Below are 19,704 nucleotides of genomic sequence, written 5' to 3' on the forward strand. Positions count from 1 at the left end.
TCTACAATACACAGCAGGACACATGGCTTTAAAGCTGTTCACTGAGGTCAGCTGATACAACTCATTTCATACATTCATACATTCATACAAACCGTGGCTTTACATAACACTGACTGGGAGGCAAGGTCCAGTTCAGATACACACAAATGATCCTGGTCTTTTGTGTCCAGGTCAGTAAGAATGTTCATGCAGCTTCTGCACTACAGCAGGTGGAGGTGTCGAACTGAAGCCATCATTATCAACCTCAGTTGAATGTGCAATGCTGATTTAATGGAAGAGATCACAAGTCAGTGATAACACTGTTAAAACACTGAGTCAGAGATCTCAAGGAACCCCAGGAAACAGTGTCTCAAGTAAACCTACAGAATCTAGAAAAACTACTCACCAACTTGTTAGATGCTAGCTTGTTTTCTCCAGGACAAACACAAATAGTCAGAGCATTTCATTTAAACAACTGAAGACTTGATTTTCATTATATATTATTTACTGAGGCAATAAAGTCATATGGCACTGGCACAGTGAGAAATGTATGATGCATGTTTGTAGTCTTTCACCCACAGATATAAAAACCTGACAGTAATCACCAACCAGACTGGGTCCAGGTTTAAGACAATGATATGGTTCCAGTCTCCGATTAAGCCAGACCAAACAGCAAAGCCTCAACCTGCAATAAAAGCAACTGAGTAAAATGAAGCTCAGTTCTGCAGCTGTATGTTCTGCCCCACTCTAATATCTGCCAAAGCCCTCACCAACAACTCTGTCCAGGAGCACATGTTGTTTACTACAGTAGGTTGGCCTCCTGAGGACTAAACATGCTCCTCCCTCAGTCTTAAGACAGATTTAGGTTTCTCCATGAAGGTGTGACAGCAACACACTGAGCAAACTTGGAGGAGGAGGAGAACAAAAGGAAGAAGATGAAGAAGAGGACAGGGGAGAAGAAGAAGGTCAAAGTGAACTGAGGAAGAAGATGATGGTCAGCTCAGACTCCTGACCTTCTTGTTCTTTAGACGAAAATCAAATGGTCAGTCGTCTACAGAAATAACAGAGAGGAGGTGTACAGAAACTAGAGGTGATTTGATGTAATATTTGGGTGTACCAGAAAATGATGAGGATAATGGGGAACCGAAAATGAAGTCACAGACGTCCAAAAAGAAAAACCTGGAACCCAAATAGTGAAGAAGTTGCTGTGAAGAGCTTTATCATGAAGTCTGTTTGTTTTATACATTTGATTTCAATGTAGGTTCAGATTAACACTTAATGATGTGAGTCCGACTGTACTCGTTTGTTCTGGTAAATCTGTTTCCTCAGAACAAACTAAAACCTCTTGAATCCTTCACAAACCAAACGGTGGTTCTTACATGAGGCCCATAACGAAGAAAAATAAATCTCCCCTTTAACAGACATCAGTCAGTCAGATCAGGGTGTGACAGATCACAGTCATCATGGAGCCTGACTGACATGCAAACAAGCTGCATTTCATCTGGGAGGCAGCTACTGCAAGTAAAGGGACAGATGTTTATAACAGCAAAAAAGGACAAAAAATGAACAGTAGATACAGTTAGTTATGTATAGCTGAGCTGTGACATCACAGCAGCTGCTCTGATCTGATCCCAGGACATCCATATAAGGACTAGCAGGAAGCTTTAGGTCCCCACACACATTGAGTTGAACAAACCCCAGAGGTTCAGTGTTCGGTAAAACTAGTGGACTCAATCTTGGCCACAAAAAGACTGCTGCAGTGTGGACAGCAGCAGGCCCGTGCACCCCCCATCTCCGTCTCTTTCCACCTCAGTTGTACACGAGGCCGGCCCCGCTGCTCACCACCCTCATCCTTTCCCCCTCTGTCAATAAAGGCTCCAGGCCTGCTGATAACGCTGCTGATGCTGATGCTGGGGGTAAAGTGATGAAATGCTGGAGGATGAGGCAGTGAGCTCTCTGGGTCCAAGCTGCTTTCCACACACACACATTCAGTCTAGCTTCTCCTTCTGGACCAGCTTTGGTGCATCAACAAAGTCACGACCATTAAAGAGGATGAGGCCACCCGTCACTACACTGGCCATCCCCCAGAACAAGACATAGGCCAGAGTCTCAGTCCATGTGTCACCTGATAGGGGAGGAGAGGTCAAAGCAGGTCAGTAGAGGGGTTCAAAAATGTTTCATTCGCTATCAAATGCTCTGGTGTTAAGCAGCATTTTGTTTCTTACCTGCCATTAGTAGGCAGATTATGCACATGGAGAATGCCACCACCATGATGATGGGCAGCTACAAAAGGAGGGAAGACCAGACAGACATTTAACAGGTCAGAATGATTACAACTGAGTAGTGTCTTACTTGGAGTCTTCTTACTGTAAGGAACTTCCAGTCTTTGGGGTCTCGCAGAGGTGTGGCCCAATCAGCTTCCTCTACAGCATAGTTCCCAAGGAAAAGATCAATGGAGTCCTGCATTACAACAAACCAGAGACCAGTGAGACCCTCTCAGCTGCTCTGTGATTAAAAAACCTCAGAAGTGACCAAACTGTTCTGGACTGGGTCTAGTTGATCTCATCATATACCACTTCATATTTCAGCCTTGTGCGTGTCTGCAAATAAACTTAATCCTTATCACACACAAGCCTTTAAAGTCATGAAGAAACAGCAATGATCTGTATGAAAACTTCAATACCGTAACTGGGGTTGGGTTAAAACTGTCCTGGACATTGTTGTGTGACAACAGGGAAAGAGCACACCCTAAAGGTCCACAGCCTCGAATGACTGCTCAGCTACAGTGAGTGTGGTTGCTCACAGCTGGAGCAGGAAGTAGCATCAGGCTGCTGCAGGGAGGGGACCTATCCTGTCCTGACTCACCTGTCTGAAGCCATCAGAGAAATTGTTTTTGTAATATCGGATCATGGAGTTCCAGCCATCCATCAGCAGCCCCCATTGAGTCCTCTTCCCTGTCCTGAAAGATCGAGAGCTCAAATCAAAACCACATACTCTTAGTGGATGAAGCTGAACTTTGGTGACCTCTGACCTCTGTACCATTTCCATGTACACCTGAAGACTTAATTATGTAAATCATAACGCAGTTTACTGAGGACATTCATGCTCCTCTGAGGATGAACCTTACTGGTCATCTCAGACTAAAATTCTGATTTTGTTCCATGTAATGAGAACCAGCCAGCATCATATTTCTTCTTCAAGCAGCCAGATATCTAGAAATTATGTGTTAAAATATTACTGGAGCACAGAGTTACAGGCAGGTAAATAGCATTTAGAAGGTGATGATCTGGATGTGAGCTATTTAAAAACAGACCTGGTGAAGTCTGTCTTCAAGGCCCCAGTCCCAGCATACTGTTTTGCACAGGCATCAGCATTGTCTGCCCAGGCTGCAAGGACAGAGAGGGAGACAGACACAATGATGAGATACCGCTCTCTGTTTGAATCCAGCTGTGTGAGGTTGCTGGGTACTCACCATTTTTGTACACCTTCTCAAAGTCTGCCTGGTCCTCAATCTGCTGACCCTTGTGCAGGACACCCATTTTCTACAGAAACATACAGCACATTAACCCTGACTGATTTTCATTTGCTGTTCATGCAGAGGTAACACTTCCATCCATGTTCATTGATTAAGTCAGTGTCCACAGCTCCAACTCTACACCTAGCACGGTTTAATAGCTGCTTCTTCCTACTGTTCTTCTCATATTAAAGCAAAACTCTCTCTGAACATTAGCAGAGCTTTGATACTGAAATGAGGATTTCTTGGGGCTACGAGATGAAAAAATTAACAACCTCAGCTAAATGCTTCACTTTGGCTGGTTTCTTCGTGCACAAAAGGACAGACCAAGGTCCCTTATTGAGAAATAAAAGGTTGACTGTTTGTACAGGCTTTTGCTCGCCAATGTGTTTGTACAGCAGCTCTTGCAAAGTATAATTTTACACGTACAAAAGTGAAAAACTTCTCTGCCTGAAAACAATTCATTAATAAACTAACTGAGCATGTGTAGAGCCTGGAGCTTTAAAGCAGAGTGGGTGAAGGGCTCTTACCAGTAGCTGTGACTGCAGAGACCGCCGGGCCAGCAGACTCTGGATCACATTGGTCCGATCGAGACAGTCCATGCAGTTGCTCCGAAAAGTCCCTTCTTGGTTGAGCAGGACCTTCCCATCTGCATCCACCAGGAAATACCTGAACACACAAACACAGAGACATTATTACTTTTGATGTATAGTGACTAAATCTGCCTGATGTACTCATGTGTCACACTGACCCAAAATCATCCTGCATTTCAGCGACCATGTCCAGTAGAATCTGCAGGCGGTGCCACCTCATCCGACTGCACTCCTTATGGAAGTCAAATGCTATGTACCTGCAAAGAAGAAACTATGATGTGCTCAACCACATCAGAGGTGGAGGGAACACACAAGGCTTTAAGACGAGGTGATCTTACTTGATCATTCCGTTACCCAGGCTGGTCACCATCTTATCAAATGCCAGCTCCAGAGGCTTCTCTGAGCCCTTTTGGTTTATCTGTGGAGAAACAGGAACAGTGTGCTTTTATCTAATAATGACGCCTGTAAATAAAGTTTTTTTTTTTTTTATGTTTCAATTATGTTTCAATTTTTCTTAAGTTTCTGAACACAGACAAAACTGATGTTATTGTACTTAGCACCTTAGAGAAGCATTATCTAATAATTTAATCACCCTGGACAACATTACCTTGGCCTCCAGTTCTACTGTTAGGAATCTTGGAGTCATTTTTGATCAGGATCTGTCCTTTGTCCTCATATAAAACAAATCTCTAGGGCAGTCTTATTTCACCTATGCAATATTGCAAAGGTCAGAAAAATTTTGTCTCAAAAGGATGCAGAAAAGCTAGTGCATCCATTCGTGACCTCTAGACTGAACTACTGTAAATCACAGCTTTCAGGATATCCCAACAATTATCTGAAAAGCCTTCAGTTGATTCAGAACACTTCTGCATGAATATTAACAGGAACAAGAAAAAAGAGATCACATTTCTCCAGTGTTAGCTTCTCTGCATCAGCTCCCAGTTAAATTGAGAATAGAATTCAAAATCCCTCTTGTAACATACAAAGCTCTGAATAACTCCTTCATATCTCAGAGAGCTCATAGTTCCTTACTGTCCCAGTAAAACTCTTTGCTCTCTGGATGTAGGTTTACTTGTGGTTCTAAGAGTCTCCAAGAGTAAATCAGGAGGCAGATCTTTCAGCTTAGATTTTATTTTATTGTCTGAGTAAAATTGAGTCATAAATGTGAATTCAACATTCAGCTGAAACATAAAATATTTTGTCTCACCAGGTTCAAAATGACTTGTCTTCCATAAAGAATAATCTGTGAGTCAAAGTGTCTCTGAAATCCATCCAGCTAGAGAGAAGAGACAAACAGCATGAGACAGACACTAACACAGGACTCTGTTTTTATAATACCACAATGAAGCAAAACTTACATGGTTGACTGTTTTGTTGATCTGAGGTTTGGGTTTGTACTTCAGATTGGGCCTCTGGGACCAGTAAAAGGGAATGGAGCCTCTTGTCTGTAAAGAAAAGCCTGGTGTCACTCACTGCAACACATGCAACTCTACCCCTCTGCCTCTACAGTATCATGTCAACCACTGGTCACTGTCTGGACACTCTGGTGGACTACTCTTTGCAGCACAGTGAAGAGCACTGGGGGTTACACATCATGTAAACTGATTTATGGTAAAGACAAGCATAAAGACAGTCCGATAGTTCTAATTATTTGAAGGTTGAAGAGTGATTCATGCGACTATACTTTCATGTTACGTCACACTCGCCATGAATGATGCTTAAGTTCTTCCTAATGGTCCATCTTCATCGCTGCTTCAACTCACCTGAACAAACGAGGCTTTGGCACTGTTGAACTGCACAATCTGCTCAGTCTCTACATAGTTAGCAGCATGGCCCTCAGAATCAATGCCTGCACACACAAATACACACCTGTTCATTCAGGGTCCCAGTGAGACTGGGGGTTCATGTAATGGACCTGCAGGGTGAGTTGTTATTGGAGGACAGGAAGTTCAGAATCAGAAATTGTTTTACTGCCAGGTATGTGCAAACATACAAAATTTACAAAATTACAAAATTTGACTCTGGCGTTTCAAACTTGGAAAAGGGAAAGGCAGAAACAAAAGATAAAAAATAAAAAGGAAATATATATGTGGTTGTTATGGGGAGATCTGGGAGACAGCCTGGGGGAAGAAACTGTTTTTAAGTCTGGTAGTTTTGGCGGACAGAGCTCTGTAGCACATACGAGAGGGAAGCAGTCTGGACAGTTCCCGGGTATGAACATGAAAAACATGAACATTGGTGATTCTAAATTAAACTAACCCAGTCCCATGACTGACACCCCCCATGCACAGTATACCATACACTTACCAAATACCAAGATAATGGTATGAATAATAGACAGGTTATGTTCCAATCTTTGACCAGTGAGCATGCTCCTCGTCATTTCATTGATACATTGTACAGGCCATTTTTTCACAGACTGTCATAACAAGCAATTCTTTCAGTTAACAACAGTTTGCCGAACAAAGTAAAAAGCAGCATCCACAAGAGGAACAATAAACTCAGCAGAGCTTGGCATCTGGACTTTAGTAGGGCTGTTCTTGACTTTTTTGAGGCCCAGCAGATAAACTTTAGAGAGGTGAGGAAATGCATTTTAATCTATAGTTTGAATGCAACCTGTCATAGGATGGAAATTGTGCAGGTAGAGAATCTGTAAGTGATACCAAGGCCACTGTGTGAATAAATACAGTGATCAGCTGCAGTCTTTCATCCATTCCAACTTTGTAGACTGATGATGAAAAGTTGAGTATATCCTGTCGGCACTATCTTCTGAAAATTGCTATGGTGGTTTTAGTCCAGGAGTCAGCACAGAACTGATGGGCTGCTGTAAGATGTATTGATAAAGACTAGTGTAATGAACTTCATCATGGTGATGACAGCATCTGCAGTGGCTGTGGCATCTGCATGGGCCTATGTGCCCATATGAGCGACTTCTGGTGCCCATATGGTGACTTCTGTTTAAATTTCTTAGGGAGGGATAGACTTAAAAAAAAAACAAGCACCAAAATCTTTGCCAATCACAATTATATTACAGTAGAGGCTGTAAGTGTGCTTTCATGTGTTTGTCTCATAATCTCCATCTGGATGAAGTGAAGCATCCTCAGCAGATATGTTACATGTGGATCTTGCCATTACCTCGAACATAGTAGCGGACGCCAGCTCTGAAACAGCTCCTCCTGGAGATTATACTCCACTCAAAAATCTTGCCATTGATGCAGCTTGACTTCATGGTGATGACTGGTTGGCATGCGAGTTAATCGAACAAACAGACACATGGGGCTGCCAAGAGTCACATTTAATGTCATAATGTCAAGAAAAAGACCTTAATATCTGTTGTTGGTTCGGTCATCTCCCTAATACTATCACGCCTTCAAGTCCCAGCAGACTACCGTACTGCTGTTTTTCTATATCTGGTTGTCAGCTTATCTCACCTGTTCAAGGACACACTCTTCAATGAACACATCTTGCCGTATGAGTATAAAAAGGTTTTAGATCATAAATGTAAATAAAACCACAAAGACTCAGATAAACTGGACACACCTTGACTATGGCTACCCTCTAAGTACAGGTGAGAAGTGACACACTCATTTACTCATCAGGAGGAAAGGATACAGCCGTGGACAACAGGATACACAAACTTGTGTAACTGAAAGATCAGAGCAGAATTAAATGTCAGCTGGTTGTTGTCAATATGAACATAGTTAATTTTGAACATGGTTCCTGGTACCAGCTCTTCTCTAGAATAGCCTATGATGACTCTCTACTCCAGTAAAAGCAGGGGCTGCCTCAAGACAGCATTTACAGGGTCTGAGTAGTACCATGAAACCATGCAGAGGTGATAGGTGACTAACTACTGGCAAACCAGGTAATAACTAAAAATCTCTAAAACTTCAGGTTGTGGCAGATATTCCCTCCCAATGCTGTCAGGTTGCTACTGTAATGGGTGTAACTGCAGATAAAGTGTCCCACCAGAAATTATTCATGGTTTTCTACTTGGCTGAAGTTGTGATGACAAACTGTGCCCACTTTCACACCTCCACATATCCAGCCAATCACAGCACTTTTTACAACCTGTTGTGCAGATAAGATTTTTGAACAGCTTTCAGGAGCAAACATTGAGGTAAAGCACTGATAAAGGCTGGTGAGGTTTTCAAAGTCCTCTGCTGAGATGTGAGACCATTAACAGTGACTATAATATGTCTGTTCTGGTTCTTCTCTGGTTCAGTTAAAGCAGTGAGCTCATGAAGTTAGCTTGTAACTGTTACTACAGGCTGCTGTTTGAAGACAAGCAGTCAGTTGGACATCCTGTCAGTGCTGAAGACAGCTTAGCCTCCAGACAGTTTGTCCCTCAGACCAGCATTTGGGACCAGGACTCTTGAGTTGCAAAATGACAGAGAACATTATTTTTGTCTCACCTCTGGCTGAGCCATGAACTCTCTCAACAGGTGACCATTCCAGACAAAGCGCTGATCCACCTGCAACACAGACAGTCAGCATATGTTAATACAGAGCCAACCATGTGGAGATCTAGAGCAGCATTTAATTCAGATATGTATGTATATGTATTTTGTATACACAGTATATATTTTAAGGTGCATATGAAGATTAATGATGTACATAAAAGGTATAGGAAATATATCAGGTATTGCTAACCCTCTCCAGAAGACTCATCTCCTGAAACTCAGGGCTGGTGTTGGCCAGGCGCTGTAGAGTGTGTGTGAGGTCATAGTCTGTGGCAAAGTAGAAGCCATCTGTGTGCAACACACTGTTGATCATCGTCAGGAATGACTTGTTATCTTGCATCTGAAACAACAGATATCTCCACCATAAGAGGACACAGACCCAAACACTAACTGTAGAGAGTGTGTGTCTTCATGCCAGGAACAACAAACTCTTGCCAGAACACTACATATAGTCAGAAAGTGTAACAGGTTTTTGTTTAATGTAATTCCCACTGACTCTTCTTGATAAGGTTTTTCAATGGTTCGAGCTGTTTTTGTTTCCTTTAAATTGGTATGGATTCACTCATTGGTAAATCAAGAATCATGTCTATAACCAACACAGGTTTTAATGAAGACAGACTATGATCATTGTACAAGTGTGAACAAGTTTAGAGGACATTTCCCAAAACATATCAGGTCTTATGTTATTATTTACAGGCCATATCACCCAGCTCTGGTTCAAATTGATGTTTTCACGCAAGTGATGATGAAAATGTCCAGTCGGGGCAGATAGACCTACTAATGGTGAAAGATGAGCTCTGAACCCTTCATTACATAGACATGTTTTTTTTTTTATAGTAACCAGGGTTCAAATCACAGGGAAGACAATGCATGTCAGTTTAAGACAAACGATAGCATTATCATGCCCAACTGCCTGTGGAGAAGTCTGAGAGACTTTTGAGTGGTTGTTCAGATGCTTTATCATCCAGACCTTGAGGACCACCAGCTCATTAACAGCTTACCTGGTTGTCTGTCAGGTGAAGTATTGTCTTCTTATAGGAGAGGACATCAAAGTCCAGAGCCTTCCACACAGCATGGCCCAGCAGATCTCCCACCTTCTGCTTCTTTGTGATGATGACCAGGTACATCCCTGGTACACAGGTGGTAATGAGAAGTACAACAGAGCACAACAAACACTTGTAAGCTCAGCTCTCTGACAGCTGATGGCTGTCATATTGCCCTGTGCACGTCCTGCACAACATTCTTAACTCACCTGCCACCAGACGTACGGTCCCCATGAGTCCACATATTGGCCTGGTCTCAGCTGTTGCAGGGACGTCCCTCCTCACTGAAGACACAACAATGTTCTCTTACTGACTTAAACAGTAAAACAACTAACTGATTTCTTACTCCTCATAACTCCTGACAATTTATTATGCTCTTTTAAATTTTCCCTTTATTTTGTTTGAAATGGATGTTTTATGCCTATGACACACTGAAATAAAATACCCAAATGACAGTTCATACTTAATGTGGCCAGACAGGAGACTCAGGGTGACATCACTGACTCCGTGGGACCCTGGTCAGCAGCAGTCCCAACTTCGGCCTTCTCCAATCTCTACAAGTTCTAAAATACTTTGGTCAGTTTATCTCACTGTGGTGTTGAACAGTGACCTGTTGTTCCAGTCTCACATCCCTGAACTCCAGATCAGGTTTCCTTTAAGACCTCAGTTATATGTCTGCATTTATCCTTCCCTCAGTTCTGACTGGTCCTCCTGCTCCCATGCTTGACTGTAGGGATGATCAAGGTGATGGGCAGGACCTTGGTGGTGCAGAGATTGTGAACACAGATGTCTAAAGAATCCACTGGACTTGATGACATGACATGACATGACCTGCCTGGGAACTGTGGGAGCTGAGACACATATAATCTCTGTCCGGTCAGTTCAGTTCACCACACTTTGTCTATGTGGATCATTGAGTGACTGATATGTCAAATGTCGACTTTTTGTTTAAATCTACAGCACAGTAAAGTAAAGGGCCTGACTGTCTGAAATGTGTGTAGCTCTCCAATCCAGTCTTACCAGTCAGAGTCATCTCAGTTGACACTCTGTCGATAGCCAGGACATCCACGGAGCCATCATCGCAGGCCTCAATGTAAAACTTCTCTGGTGTGGTCCGCCTGGAGAGACAGGAGCTGAGTTAAGACCAGGAACTAGCAGACTAAATTGCAGTGTGTAGCCCCTCCCCCAGCTGTAGTCCACAGGGCAGCAAAGATCTACTTCAGTAAACAAAAGAGCTATAAGCTAACCCTAACCCTAAAATCTGTAGCTGCTGCCTCAGGGGCCATGTTACTGAGCCCATACTGTCAGATCCGGGTGGACCATTTGGTCTGGGATCCGATCTAGCCCAGATATCAGTGACACGGAGGCAGCGCCGAACAGAGACCGTGGACACGGAAAGCTGGTCTACCGTGAGTCCCGTCAGAATGAGGTACAGCCGGACCCGCCTCTTTCATAGAGGAAACTAACAGTGAGCCGGGACACTTGACATACTGTTCATCAGCACTTACAAGTTGAAGCTCTCATAGGCGCTCGCCATCTTTCCTCCCGTCTGACCTCAGTGACGTGTCACAGACACACCGGCTACTTCCGTCTCGAGTAACGGAAAGGTGAGATGCAGGCAGGCCGACACAGGATGGCGCTGCCTGCACGCTGGAGGCACACATCAACAGCACTCAAATTCATTGCATGACATCACAAATACAGTTAATCTGTCCACTTTAGCAGGTACATATCAGAAGTTCTGTCAAATCAGCACTCAGCACATTTACCAAGGACAAACATTAATTTGACTTTCCCCCACGCACGCACAACTGTATTGTTTTATTGACACAAATGAGTTTTCAGAAGTTGGTCTGCAGTTTTTCTACATGTTCTACATAATGGGGTGTGCCATTTATCATTTTACTATAGGCCACCGTGATGCAAACAGACTGCACTTAGCTCTTAAAAGAAACCCCACTTCGAATCAGGCGAAACACCCTGCTGTCAGGTGTGGCAGTGGAACAGTCTCTGTTGGAACATCATCTGAGCAGACAGGGCTGGGGTCTGGTGATCCCATCATGCTGAGTTTTTGAAATATGAAAATAGCTCCATCAGGAATTGTTAATACTTGTTTCTTTTTTTCTCTCTCGAGCCCCAGTGTGTGAGCTTCTCCTTTCACCAACCTGTTGGGGTCACTGTTGAGTCTGTTAACGTGGCCGTAGAAGAAGACAAGTACGAGTTGCACGTGTGGTCATATTTGGTATGTTCAGAGAGAGTCCGGATCCAGGACAGATAAGACTTCCACGGACAGCGTAGATACAACGCTTTACATCTGATATCATGAGGCCAGGTACAGTAGACCAGTTCGCACCGTAATGGGTGACCTTAGTAGGTGAGTCCGGGAGGTTGCCCTCCATGAGAGTGAAGTTAGAGAATGCATCCGGCCTACTGCGCCATGAATCTCGGGGACCCTCAGCCAATCTGAAAAGCATTTTCTGCGAGAGAATTGATGACCGAGTGTGTGGGCTTTTCTCGGTTATATCTGAGACACAGACGACAGCATCAAAGTGTGATTATTGACGAGTTAGTGTTTCACCTGAGGGAACAGGCGGGCCCGACCGATAAATGACACCATCGACACGCTGTACACACGTGTTGAGCCTCATTCAGCACCACACAGCCGTTCTGGTCTGCCCCGCTGATCCGGATCTCATTGTTTTGTTTAAACGTCGGTGCAGTGCCATACCGGGATGGTTTGGTGTTTGAGGCCGAATGATGGCACCACGAGGCACGAGCACCGAAGCTACTCGTGGCTCATGCTAATGCTAACCAGGAACTGAGCTAACGATGGCTGTGTTTACGGGACTCAGGTCCATATTAAATAGCGTTTATGGGTTTCGAGTTCGTGCTTCGAGCCGTGTTTATCTGACGTTCAGGGCTAGTTTATGTATGCAGTGAGACTGGGCAAAACTATGGTCCTTAATGCTGGTCGCAGAGCCTTTTCACACCCACTGATGAATTAAGGGCCCATGCTTAGTGTGAGTTCTCGGACTGAGGTTTTTCCAGGAGTACTGATTTTGGATCCTGGGGACTTCGTACTGGTTTTAGGCCTGCTTCCCTTCTACGCCTCTCGAGGTCATGTGGGATTGGGTCATCCCAGTGGTTGATGCCTCCAATTGAGTTTCTCTCGTCTATGCAGGGCTGTGTTAGCAGCTCGTGTCGGCGATAGCGCCATGTTGTCTCCTGGAGGCGAACAGAAGCTGTGTGTGGTTTAACGGACACAGCTGTGCTCAAGTCTGCTGCCTCCTCTGTCACGGTGAAAGCCTCTCCTGACCAGCAGCAGCGCTGTGGGTACGTGTTTGTGTCGGCAGGTCCATTTTGGTCTACCTGCTGTTTTCCCAGCCTGTAACAGCAGGCGGTGCTACAGGATGTAGAAATTAAGCAGGGCGTCAATTAAAGAAGGGATGGGGAGAATCTGCTGGAGTTTGGATGTGGAAAGAAGTCATTTTAGTTTGCATGAGCCTAAAAAAATCCAACATGATTCTTCAAGCAAATAATCGTGGTTTACTGCAGTGCATTAAGTGCAGCCAGGTATTTTCATCAAATTAATTTCATTTATTAATAGCTCTCAGTCAATGATCAAGCACCTGCGTTTCAAGTCTCTCCTCAACAGTATTAGGACTCTCATCCTGGTACAGGAGCCAGAAACAGACAGCAGTGTTTTAGTTCATTAGAGATATATATATATATATATATATATATATATATATATATATATATATATAGATATATAGATATATATATATATAGATATATAGATATAGATATATAGATATATAGATATATATATATAGATATATAGATATATAGATATATAGATATATAGATATATAGATATATATATATATATAGATATATAGATATATATATATCTATATATCTATATATATATAGATATATATATATATATATAGATATAGATAGATAGATAGATATAGATATATAGAGAGAGAGAGATCTCTCTCTCAATTATTACATAATTGCCTCATCTGATCATTTGAGATGACCTAATCATTTTGCATAATCGTTAATATATTTTAAGAATAAAGTAAAGACATAAAAGAGGCAGTGGCACACACTGAAGAGCCCAGATGGCCTAAAGAACTGCAGGAATGATGGAGAAGCCTGCTGTGTGTAGAGGTGGATGTTGTCACTCTGCAGTGTCACTACATCGTGGTGCAATTCTCAGCCAATGAGAGGCTGCAGATTCATCATGTATCCTGCTGCCTTTAGGTGGGGCAGGAGAACTGCTTGATAGTGTGGAGCAGGTGTCAACAAATACTGTCAGTTCTACAGATTGATTCAGTTGTATCAGTTTACACTGGCTTACTGATGCTGCTCATTTTCTTTAATACTTATCCAAAGTGGTTTAAATCATGTCAAGTAGTTTATTTACATGCATTGTGACATTGCTGCATACTACGCCAATCACTGTATCTGTTCTTGTTTTACAAGCAGCAGTGAAATGTCATTGGTCCAGAAATAGATTTGGTCAGACATCTATTCTCAGCTCAAACGCCAAGACCCAAATTCAACCAAAGTACCAAGAACTCAAGTTGAGTTTCCTCCACCTGTACATTGTAGGGCCTGTGCTGGGCCCTACAATGTACAGAGAGGTCTCTTTGTGCAGGTTGTCACCACACCAGCTGGACCCAGTGTAGAGTTCTGAATAGTTGTTGCTCTTGCTACATGTGTAGGCTTCTCCTCACATCTGTAGCATCTTGGTGAACATTAATTGGCCCAAGTATATTATTCCTGATTGTTTTTCAGGGTTCAGTCCTCGTGGAGATCGAGGAGGACGTGGTGGACGTGGTGGTAGAGGAGGGTTTGGAGACCGAGGACGAGGAGGATTCAGAGGAGGAAGAGGTGGGTTTGATTTGACTGATCTACGTTTCCAAATTACTGTAGTTATTCAGCTTCATTGGAACACAGATGAATTCCATTCAAACATGTCTCTTTCAGGTGGCGGATTCAAGTCCCCAGATGGAGGATTCCGAGGCAGAGGGGGTGGAAGAGGTGGACCAAGAGGGAGAGGAGGGAGGGGTGCCGGCAGAGGAGGCTTTGGAGCAGGGAAGAAGGTTTTGGTTGAGCCACACAGACATGAAGGTTTGTATTTGTTTCATTTCCTGTAGTATTGGTTATAAGTGAGGATGCTGGGAGGGAATCCTGGGAGGGAATCCTGGACTACAGTTGAGGTGTTTTTTGAAGGTCAGCTGTCTTTATTAAACCATGTAGGATGTCTGTTCATATCCACCTGTAGACAAGCTGTTGGTACTGTAATGTTACTGTTGTGTATCCTCAGGTGTTTTTATCTGCAGAGGGAAGGAGGACGCTCTGGTGACCAAGAACATGGTGGTTGGAGAGTCTGTGTACGGAGAAAAGAGGATGAGCGTAGAGGTGAGATGTTTCACAGTGATCACTGAAGGCAGCACCTACATGCCTGTTATGCATTGGAAACCTTAATTTCCATGATCAGTATATTATTCCTCACAACAGCCCATCTTCATCAGTCCTGAGGTCTTTGAAGTCTTGGACCTGTGTGAACAACAGCTGTGGTCTCTTGTATCACTGTCAGATTTACTTCTTCATTTCTTTGTCAGGAAGGAGAGACTAAGATTGAGTACAGAGCCTGGAATCCATTCCGTTCCAAGCTGGCAGCAGCCATTTTGGGAGGAATAGACCAGATCCATATCAAGCCTGGAGCAAAGGTCATGTATCTAGGAGCTGCGTCAGGGACCACAGTGTCCCATGTCTCTGACATAGTTGGACCGGTGAGTATGAGCTGATTTTTGCTCAGGCTGTGGCCTCATGTTACTGTGTGGTTATTTACTGTAGATGGAGGCTTTTAAACATTAGAGAGATTAAATTTTTGATTAAAAGAAAGATATCATACAGATATTTAGTTTAAGAAATCTTTGCTGCAGAAATTCAGTTTTATCAAATAATTCTGTCCTAGCAGGACTACTATGTAGTGACACCATTTACAATGAGACCAGTACAAGTAGGATGTCTATGATCCTAGCATGAACCTGTGACCAAAACACAGGTGGTACAAGAAACAGTTGCTGGTTAAACAACTGGTTCATGTAGACAAGTTAAACTTGATACTAATGGAACATCAATTGAATTATGACTTTGTTATTCCTCAGATGCACGCGCAAACACTCTTGTGTGCTTGTTTAAAGTGAGAATTGTGTCCGTTGTGTGACAGGACGGACTTGTCTATGCTGTGGAGTTCTCCCATCGATCAGGTCGTGACCTTCTCAATGTAGCAAAGAAACGCACCAACATCATTCCCATCATCGAGGATGCTCGCCACCCACACAAATACCGCATGTTGGTCGGTAGGTAAACCTGACCAGAGTATGGAGGACTCTCTGGAGGTGTCCTGAACCTTGACATGCAGTCTGCGACTGCTCATTCACATTCTTGCCCCCTCTCTCTACAGGCATGGTGGATGTGATTTTTGCTGATGTAGCTCAGCCTGACCAGACGAGGATTGTTGCTTTGAATGCTCACAACTTCCTGAAGAACGGAGGACACTTTGTGATCTCTATCAAGGTACAGTGATGTGTACTTGAACTGACACAAGCGGCGCAGAATGTAAAGGTGCATTTTGAACAAAATGTAACAATTTTTTCAGACCAGGTCACTGGCCTGGGAAAGTAATCAAAGTAACAGCAATCAGCTGCTAGGTGGTGGAAACAAAAGGATATAGCACAAATTTCTATCATCTTCAGTATTTATAATGAGCAAAGTTTAGACCTTGTTATCTTTCCAGCATTAATATGTTCTCCTTTTTCCATCTCGAAGCAAAAGTGCTCCATCACGGAAAACAAATGAAGCACCATGTAAAAGTAGTGAGTGTGCAGCTACAGACTGTTAGTGAGTGAGATTTTGAGAATGAAGTTCAACACAAGGAAAATAACTTCACTTGGGTGTTAACATAAATGCTGATCATAGACCATAAGTAGGTCTACTGCAGATTTATTAGATCAAGATCAGAATTCTGACTAAACACTTTCTTGTTGACAAAAAGCCTATGTTAGGGTCTCTTAGTGGGTTTGACCATTGAAAAAGGGCTTAAGATAGTGAGAAGTTACAAAACCTGGGACAGAATTGCCTCCACACAGCCAAAGTGCATGAAGTGAACATGCTAACCCCGCTCTCCCTCATCTGTGTGGGGCTGGTGAGAGTTGAGGCTGATGGTCAAACAGGATCCACCACACACATGCACCACTCTACCTGACTCCCCACATTCTGTCTTTTCCCCAGGCAAACTGTATTGATTCAACAGCAGCTCCTGAAGCAGTGTTTGCCTCAGAGGTGAAGAAGATGAGTGCTGAGAACATGAAGCCACAAGAGCAGCTCACACTGGAGCCCTACGAGAGGGACCATGCTGTGGTGGTGGGCATCTACAGGTACATCAGCTTCACATTGATAAGCTAAAAAACACAAATTTTTTTTGTCTCACCTACAATTTCACTAAAAGTTTTTGTCCTGACCCCTTCTGTGTCCCAAGAGAATATTGTCATGTTCCATGCTGAGTTCTAATGACTCTTGGGTATTGACCTTATTAAATAATAACTTTAACTAAGTTGGTGCTGGAGCTAGGACTTGTCAGCAGCATTCAAACAGCTGACAACTTCAGCCATGTAGAAAATCTTCGTTGGTATCTCATTCCCTTTTTATTCAGGCTCGGCTGGTCCTTGTGTCAAACATGACACGTTGCAGGGAGTTGTACCTCTTGAAGCTAAGGCTGATCAGAGCAGCAAATCACAGCTGGAGCTGAATATGGCTGCTCTGCCAGCACCTGCATCATCTGGGTCAAACAGCGCCATCTGCTGGACTGAGGAAGTACAACTGTGTAGTATACCATGTATGGCCGATAGTTCAGTGGCTCACTGACGATTGTATGTAGTTCAGACAACCTGAGCTGTTGCATCTCCTCCGATCACATACACTTGTGAATAATTTCATGCAGCTTAGTTAGATTTTGATGCCTCTTTGAATCGAGTCTGCATTAACTGTCTTAACAGCTCATTCAAGATGACAACCAACTACACACTGTGCTTCAATGGTCTATAAATATAGAACAACACAGATGTAGAGAAGAAGATATAAGGTCAGACTTTAACATAATTTATCTGTATTACAGCTTCGGCCGTGATTTATCAGTGGGGTGGGAAGGCAATTGCATTATTCTAAATAAACCTGACATGAGAGCAGTTAAATAAATCCTGTCTGCTTCGCTATCCTTATAGAAGTGACCAACTGTCACTGTTTCCCTTTTAAATTTGTTCGTTTTTTGCCATGCAGTTTTGTAGAGTGTAGCAGGTTTGAGCTATGTCGATTCCAGATGATGAGCACAGTGACAGACTAAGTCAAGAGGTAGTGAGATATGCAACATGGTGAACAAAGCACAGGCCCAGCTGATGATGGTCCTGCTCCAGAGCTCCATGACTAGGACTATGAGGTTTAGCGGTGTCACCTGCGTACTAATCTTTCCAGAGTTGAGTTATGGTGACAAGTTGGCTCATGGACCTGGAACCTCCCAAACCACTGTAGTCCTGCTTGTTCTAAAGTAGTCTGTGCACTAACTCTGTGTTCTTTCCTCAGACCTCCACCTAAACAGAAGAAATGAGGAGTGGCACAGATGAAGCAGATTCCTGTTTTCCACCATCACCTCCATATGTACCATTTGTTGGCCTCCTCGCCACTCAGGGCAGAGCTTGGCTGATTATTTTTTTTTTTTTTTCCTCTCCCCCCTTCCTTTTTGCCATTTGACAGTAACTTTAGTCCCACAATCTTCTGTATGGTCTGTCTTTTACCAAGAAGGATGAAGCTGCTGGGCCTGTTTGTGCTACAGGTCTCCCCAAATTAGACTCCTTCATTCTAGCATGAGTTTATATATAGAGGTTCACCACAAGTGCTTGGTGCACTGGCCTTATTTCATGTTTATCAGGTCTGTTTCTCTCTGTTATACAGGAACACTGTATTGTTACTTGACTGTGGTCAACTGTGAACACCCTGTCTTGTGTAGTGTGCTCTCACCCCCGATGGGTAATCAGTGATTTCTTTTTCACCACCCACTGGCCTGTGAGTTTGTTGCTTTCAAATGAGGAAAACTTCATTATAACAGTACATCAGAAAAGTGTCTGTGTAGTTAGGCATGTTTAACCAATTACATGACTCCAGAGAGGATTTTCTGTTTTGTTTAATTTCTTTTGCTTCTGCTCCTTTTCTTATTGTCTGAATTGCTTTTATTTTTTTTTTTATGAAATGTTTTGGGTGTTTTTTTTTTTTTGTTTTTTTTTTTTTGTCTTCTGGCCCCTGTTCCCCTCTGGGTGCTTCAGCCGCCAGTTAACATACCTTTCATTCACATAACCTATACCCATGGGTAGTTTCTTTTTTTTTCTTTTCCCCTGAGAGTTATGTCTAAACTTATGTCTTGAACTCTGTACAGTAAAATATACTTTCTTTAATATGTTGTGTCCTCATGCAAGACATCATCACACTATCCACTTTGACTCATTAATGCTGATCTGTGATGAGAAGAGGTAAACTGACCCTTGTGTGCCTGTGTATGTACAAATATAGAAAGTGACTTTTCATTAGACTTGTAATTTGATATCCGTTACCTTTTGTGTGGACTGAGTATGAAGCAAAACAGTTGTAGATATTTTACAACAAATTATTCTTGAACCGTTTTTGATATGATTGGTAACTTTATTTTAATAAAATGTTTATTGTTTTCGTTTGATAATCTGGCGCAGTTAAACCTCGCATAACCACCAACATAGTGCTTTAACACTGATTTTAACGCCCTTGCATATCCTGGTGTCAGGTGGTGGTATCAGTCCGGGACATATGTCTTCCTGCCCCACACTGGTACATACCCATTTAGATCTTTAGAGCCGGCAGCTGCAGTCTCTACTCTGTGGAAGCAGGTAGTTAAATATATGCGGGGCCGAGCAGCCCACATCCTCTGTCCTTAACTGTCAGGTCTCGCCAAAATAAATCTCCTCCGGGGCCTCTGCACAAACACACCGACTGTGTAGTCGGATGGT

At 43.0% G+C, this 19,704-nt stretch overlaps 2 protein-coding genes across 6 annotated transcripts; one reads left to right on the forward strand and one right to left on the reverse strand.

The window, feature by feature from the left end:
• Positions 1-248: 248 nt before the first annotated feature.
• sacm1lb (SAC1 like phosphatidylinositide phosphatase b) lies at positions 249-11,156 on the reverse strand. Of its 5 annotated transcripts, none has more exons than XM_029505098.1 (21): positions 11,101-11,156; positions 10,613-10,710; positions 10,487-10,493; positions 9,802-9,869; positions 9,551-9,678; positions 8,740-8,889; positions 8,502-8,561; positions 7,699-7,732; positions 7,222-7,323; positions 5,850-5,935; positions 5,445-5,531; positions 5,294-5,362; positions 4,425-4,504; positions 4,245-4,343; positions 4,024-4,162; positions 3,452-3,521; positions 3,293-3,365; positions 2,845-2,938; positions 2,347-2,439; positions 2,205-2,262; positions 249-2,104 (listed from the first exon to the last, which is right to left on the reverse strand). In XM_029505098.1, exons 1-21 carry the CDS (start codon positions 11,127-11,129, stop codon positions 1,968-1,970), a joined length of 1,761 nt encoding a protein of 586 aa, XP_029360958.1. In that variant the 5' UTR covers positions 11,130-11,156; the 3' UTR covers positions 249-1,967. The 5 variants fall into 5 exon arrangements, with proteins under 5 accessions (XP_029360958.1, XP_029360960.1, XP_029360956.1 ...); XM_029505100.1 differs by lacking the exon at positions 10,487-10,493 and adding an exon at positions 10,056-10,350 and having other exon boundaries at positions 9,802-9,876; positions 11,101-11,140; XM_029505096.1 differs by lacking the exon at positions 10,487-10,493 and having other exon boundaries at positions 9,802-9,876.
• A 652-nt stretch (positions 11,157-11,808) lies between these two features.
• fbl (fibrillarin) lies at positions 11,809-19,391 on the forward strand. The gene is made up of 9 exons (XM_029503667.1): positions 11,809-11,924; positions 14,405-14,500; positions 14,597-14,740; positions 14,937-15,031; positions 15,235-15,405; positions 15,846-15,978; positions 16,083-16,195; positions 16,910-17,055; positions 18,254-19,391. The coding sequence occupies exons 1-9, from the start codon at positions 11,915-11,917 to the stop codon at positions 18,276-18,278; spliced, it is 933 nt and encodes a 310-aa protein (XP_029359527.1). The 5' UTR covers positions 11,809-11,914; the 3' UTR covers positions 18,279-19,391.
• Positions 19,392-19,704: the final 313 nt, after the last annotated feature.

Source organism: Echeneis naucrates, chromosome 6 (genome assembly GCF_900963305.1).
Source record: "Echeneis naucrates chromosome 6, fEcheNa1.1, whole genome shotgun sequence".
Lineage (NCBI taxonomy): Eukaryota > Metazoa > Chordata > Actinopteri > Carangiformes > Echeneidae > Echeneis > Echeneis naucrates.